Source organism: Chinchilla lanigera, unplaced genomic scaffold (genome assembly GCF_000276665.1).
Source record: "Chinchilla lanigera isolate Chin_1 unplaced genomic scaffold, ChiLan1.0 scaffold00182, whole genome shotgun sequence".
Classification (NCBI taxonomy): Eukaryota; Metazoa; Chordata; class Mammalia; order Rodentia; family Chinchillidae; genus Chinchilla; species Chinchilla lanigera.
In genome coordinates this window covers 842287-847960 of record NW_004955583.1, presented here as the reverse complement: position 1 = coordinate 847960, position 5674 = coordinate 842287, and the positions used below count along the sequence as shown (strand labels likewise).

At 60.2% G+C, this 5674-nt stretch overlaps 1 protein-coding gene across 1 annotated transcript; it reads right to left on the bottom strand.

The window, feature by feature from the left end:
• Positions 1-385: 385 nt before the first annotated feature.
• Positions 386-5211, bottom strand: Gtf2h4 (general transcription factor IIH, polypeptide 4, 52kDa; the record flags this gene model as incomplete). The annotated part of the gene is given in 13 exon segments (XM_005414324.2): positions 386-696; positions 1050-1128; positions 1268-1315; positions 1916-2046; positions 2208-2340; positions 2512-2595; positions 2748-2816; positions 2953-3064; positions 3359-3447; positions 3535-3631; positions 3876-4007; positions 4602-4706; positions 5048-5211. Coding segments are annotated over 13 exon segments (1392 nt in total). The 3' UTR covers positions 386-523.
• Between the last annotated feature and the right edge of the window lie 463 nt (positions 5212-5674).

Sequence of the window (5674 nt, the reverse complement as noted above, 5' to 3'; positions counted from 1 at the left end):
GGGCGCATGCGCAGTAGCTGCGCCGCCTCGCGCCCTCTGGCGGCGGTGCACAGCGGACAGGGGAAGCCCGGGGCGGAGCCCGGGCGTGCAGCTCTTTCAGAGAGCTTTATTCCTTTTCTTTTCTTTTTTTTTTGTCTTTTAGAGACAGGGTCTCTCTATGCAGTTCAGGCTGGCCTTGAGCTCACTTTGTAGCCCAGGCTGGTCTCGAGCTCACAACGATCCCCCTGCCTCCGACTCCCGAATGCTGGGATTACAGGGGTGCGCCACCATGCCCGGCAAACTTTTTTTGTTGTTTTGAGACAGTCTTCTTCTTTTTCTTTTTTTGGTACTGGGAATCAAACTCAGGACCTTGTGCTTGCCAGGCAGGCACTACGCCGCTGAGCTATTTCTCGGCTCTTTTTAGACAGCTTTATTCCACAAAAAGTGTCTTGGCATATAAATAAAAAACACCTGAGTTGTGAGGCCACGCCGTGGCCGGCTCGCGCACCCCGCCCGGTCCCGCCCAGGCCCAGTTCCCCCGCAATCAGGAGCTGTGCTTCTGCCGCTTCCAGAAGCGCTTCACGTCGCTGTGCCCGGCCGGGGTCACCACCATGAGCCGCTTGGCCGAGTTCTCGAACAGCAGCACGCCCAGCTCGCGCGCGTGGGCCAGCAGCAGCTCGAAGTCCACTTGCGACAGGAACTGGTTGTAGAGGACGCCTGGGGCGGGCGGGGGGAGGCGCGCGTGAGGCGCGGCGCGAAGCAGGGCGATGGCAAACGCGTCTGCTGAGCCTGTCGTGCCGGGCGCTGTCCACCCACTGTGATCTGGCCACGGAAAGGCCCTCGCGCAACGTTCCTGCTGCGCCCAAGGACAGGCCCTCCCCCGCCTCGCTGAACCCACCCGCTCTGCGGGGGCGCTGTCAGCGCTACCCACTCAGCCTAAGTAAGTCTGCAGCTTTTCTGCCCGCTTCCGCACAGAAAACTGAATGAAGGGCACAAAAGCCCGTTCGGCTCAGCGGGACCCGAACCGCCCGCCCTTCCTGTGCCCACGAGCAGGACCAGCAGCCTCTCACCCTCGGTGAAGCGGAGCCTGTCGCGTTCCAGCTCCCACAGCCGGATCTGGTCGGTGATGGTGGGGGGCAGCACAGGCGTCTGCAGGGCAAGGGTGGCTCTAGGGACTCAGGGAAACAGCCCCACCACCGCGGCCCTGCGGCGGAGGCGCCCCTCTCCTTCCCACCGCCCCGGCGGGGACCGGGCCGCCAGACGCCGGCATCTCGGCACCTGTCCGCACCTGTTTGAGCATCACCGGGTGCGCCCTCGTCCTCAGGAAGTGGATTATCTAGGCAGACAGGAGAGCGGGGTGAGGCCCGGAGCAAGAAGCCGGAGAAGCCCTCCGCGCGGTCACCTAACATCGCTGGAGCAGCTGCTCGCTGTTTAAACCCACAGCCAGGGCGCCGGGGGCCGGCCCAGCCGCGGTCCAGCCTGCTCCTCCCCCGGTCCTGTCTGCCCTCCTCCTCCAGCACACTTGCTATTTCCATAGTTTTGTTTTTCTTTCTTTACAGGAGCAGCAGCTGCTATTTTGAGCACTCCCTGCTCAGCAGGCTCTGAGCTAAGTGCCTTCCCTCTAAGCTTCCACTGAATCCTACAACAAACCGGTGAGGTGGGACCCGTCATTTTCCGCAGCCGGGAATCTGGGGGCAGAGACAGCGAGAGCTGTGCCCACTTCCTGCACGTGTCCTCCCCGTGTCCTCCCGGAACAGGCAGGGTATTTTCTCTACCTCTCCTACACCTAAAGCTTTGCTTTTTCCTTGTGTGCCTGCTGCTCTAACACCGACAGTACACACCTGCCACCCAGCCCTGAGTGTGGCCTTCCACGACAGGCCGCTCCCTAAGCCCAAGCCCAAGCCCGCCCTCTCCCCGCCTCACCAAGTGGGAGTACCTGCTGGGCTGTGATGCCACTGGCAATGGCCTGCTGCACGCTCTCCCGGGTCACCTGTGCCACCACCATGTTGGGGAAGCGATACAGCATCTCAGAGAAGAGAGCGATGAGGGCGATCTGCAGCTCCGACTCTGAATGGGGCACAGGAGGAGCGGGTGAGGAGCTCCCCCCACCTTTCCAGTGCACCGAGAGCTGTCAGAGAAGTCCACAGACCACGGGCACACAGACTGGCTTCCCCTGCTCCCCTGCCCTCCCCAGCCCCACCCACTGCTTTCCCCGCCGCTGGCCTCACCCGTGTAGGCGTACAGGCGGTAGTTGGTCTCCACGACGATGAAGCCTGGCTGGTGCACGGTGCCCCCAGCCCCAGAGACACCTGAGGAGAGGTTGATGGCCAGGCGGGTGGGGTAATAGCGCCGAGATTTCCTCTGGGAAGGACAGAGCAAGAGACAGACCCTCTCTCAGGTGCCTTCTGTCGTCCTGCCTGGGACAGCAGGTCCCTTCTGGCACAGAGAGCCTAACCCTCAACTTCCTCCCGCACGGGACCCGCGTGCTCCGTCCTCGCAGCCGCCCCCAGCCAGGCGTCTGGGCACTCATACCTTCCTCTGGAAAACAAGCCCGAACTCACGCAGATGCTGCAGGAAGTTCAGCAGAGAATCACTCATACCTTCCACAGAGTAATCCTGGGGAGAGAAGGCCAGCTGGGGTCCAAGCAACACCCCAGCCCTCCCCGGACCATACACTCATGCCCTCTTTCCCCCCTCTGCTTGCTCTGTGGCAGCTCTTACCCGACCTGACTTCCCCGTCCCTTCCCTGTCCTCCAGTCCCTGCTCACCTTGCCCAGGGTAGAGAAGCTGAGCTGGAAGAGGAAGGAGAGGATCTCCACCAAGTCCATGCCCCGGCTCTGGGGAGAGAGGACGGCCCAAGGAAGAGGGGGGGCAGGGAGACGCAGGAGGGTCAGGACAGAGGCAGGGAACAAAGCTCCTCGCGGCGGGACCCGAGGTGCGCAGTGGTCGCTGGCGCGGGCCCGGCCTCCTCACCTGCGCTGTCTGCAGGTACTGCAGCATGAAGTACCAGAGCTGGGCAGACGTGTCCAACAACAGGAACTGGAAGCCCGCGGAGGTGATGCAGGGGGGCTCCCCAGGTTCAGCGCTGGAGACAGAGAAGGACGGCCGTGGAGGGAAGCAGAGAACTTCCACCACCCCCGCCTGCCCTCTCATGCCCCTTTCCTAGGTATTTCTGGCTCCCTCTTCGGGCAGTTCCCTCCCATCCTAAACTGCCACCCGAACACCCAGTCTGGTTTTTGTTCTGTTGTTTGTGGTGCTGGGATCAACCCCTGGCCGTCGTGTCTGCTAGGCAGGAACTCTGCCGCTGAGCCACACCCCCAGCCGCTGACACCCGAGGGACCGGGGAAGCAGGGAGCTGCTGTGGCTCAGGCTTCTTCACCTCTTCATGAGTCCAGCCTGGCTGAGGAGCTGGGCCAAGTCCTGGCTGACGGCTGCACTGGGGGAGCCCACCATAAAGTGCAGGACCACCTAGGAGCAGAAGAGTTCTGAGAGACGGAGGCCTCCAGGGGCCACAGGGAGCAGCGGAGTCAGCACGCACAGAGGCCGCATCCTCACCTCCCATCGCTCCTCGGCGTACTTGTCAAGTGAGGGAACATCTCGGGCATGCTTGTCTGGTCCCAGCTGACTTGTGTCATCAGACCAGGCCTTCCCCCTATGGCCAGGACAGGCCGAGGGTGAGTGTGTCCGTTCCCCACTGCCCCTCAGCCCTCCCCACCCTCACCCCATGAGTGGGACACGGTTCCTACATCCGGCGGCCACATCTGGTCCTACTTACACCTAACAGAACTCCCAAAGTGGGAACCCAAGGCTCTGGGGAGGCCCCTCACGAGCTCCCACTCCGGCAGTTTATGTAGCAGTTCCCCAGCCTAGCTTAGGAAGAGACAGAAGCAACATACCCACCCAGAAGGGCAATTCGGAGGTTCTGGCGGAAGATGGGGTTGAGGATGAGTCCCTGGAGACCACCAGGGAGCAGCTGGGTGTGCCAGATCCGGAGGCCGCTCAGCAGCCCTGTGCTTTCTTCCTGAGCCCTGCAACAGAAGCAGGGAGATGGGTGGCAGAAACGAACAAGGAAGCCCAGGGGCCTCTGTTTCTGCCTTTTCTGAACTGGTGATCCTGGGAACACTCCCACAGGATCAGAGTGTATCTTCTTAAAATAAATGTCAGCCGGGTATGGTGGCCCACGCCTGTAATCCCAGCATTCGGGAGGCTGAGGCAGGAGGATCCTTACAAATTCTCGACCAGCCTGGGCTACAGAGTGAGCTCAAGGCCAGCCTGAACTACATGGCGAGACCCTGCCTCAAAAAAAAAAAGTCTTTACCGCACACCTAGCTGACCCTTATTATAGATAAGACATCACAACTCTCCAAGAGGGAAAACATGCATTTCCCAAATGTATTTAATTCAAATACCTATTAATATTTCCTGGAGGAGCTAAGGTGTACTCAGCGGTAGAGCATGTGCTCAGCATGCATCACAAGGCCGTGTTAGATCCCCAGCACCAGCCACCAGGGGAAAAAAAATACACACACACAAAATTTCCTTGAAGCATTCCAAGGAGTAGCGTTTTAGGAAACCCAGCAGTTGCAAATCTGCATCTGGCTGAGAATGCAGTAGAGACTCACTTGCTGAACTCCTTCTTCACCCACAGGGCTACAGCAGCTTGAGGCAAAGGCTGCTCCAGAAATAGCATCCGCATCACCCAGTTCTTAGCCAAAGAGGGAAGCTCCCTGCAGGTGGTAGAGGTCAAATATCAATATCAACAGCTATTTTATACCCGCATCTCTGCCCTCCCATATCTCTCAAACATCTCATAATCCCAGCACTCGGGAGGCTGAGGCAGGAGGATCGTCATGAGTTCGAGACCAGCCTGAGCTACATAGTGAGCTCAAGGCCAGCCTGAACTGCATAGCGAGACCCTGCCTCAAAAAGATAAAAAAAAAAAAAAAACTCATCTCCCGCACACCTTTACCAGTCCTGCCGCCCCACAAGACCCTGACCCGGTGATAACTGCTGTGGTCCGCAGGCCCCCTTACACTTCCCAGCCCCTGCTAGGAGGGACGCCCCTCACCTGAAGACCGCCAGACACGTGGCAGGGTGCCCATATAACCGGTCCAGCACTCCAGGGCTCAGGCCCCCGAGGAATTCCTGGAGATTCCGGCACTGTAGGTGCACGCGGTTCAGTCCTCCCCTTGCCGGGGTGCTCTCCATCACCCCGAGAGATGAGAGACGCTGCTGTCAGACGCTGCTGTTAGATCCATGCAGTGTAACCCCAGGCTTTCTCCCTCTGCGCCCACATCCACCAGCCCCTCAATAATCACTCCGCTCCTCTCCTTTCTCGCAACCCCACAACTCCCGCTCCCTTCCCGCTTCCTCATCTCAGGTCGCTTCTGAACTCGTCTGTTCTCAGCTTCCAAGTGACGGAGGTGTTTCCTGTCCTGTGTTTGCAAGACCCTGTCAAGGACCGTCGCGTCTTATCTCTTGCCCGAGGCGTCCCTGTCCCGCCTCCGGGGCACGTTTACAAGCTCCAGCCCCGTCCTTCCAATCTGCTCCTTCCCAGACCACTTCTGCCTCCCAGATCTGCACACCGCCCCCGCCCCGTCCCAGTCTCCGTCCCTCTCCCTGCGGCCCACCCGTCCGGCCTCCCGGCTTCTCCCGGTTCTCCTCCTCTCCGCCCCTCGCCAGCGCCTCCTCTCTC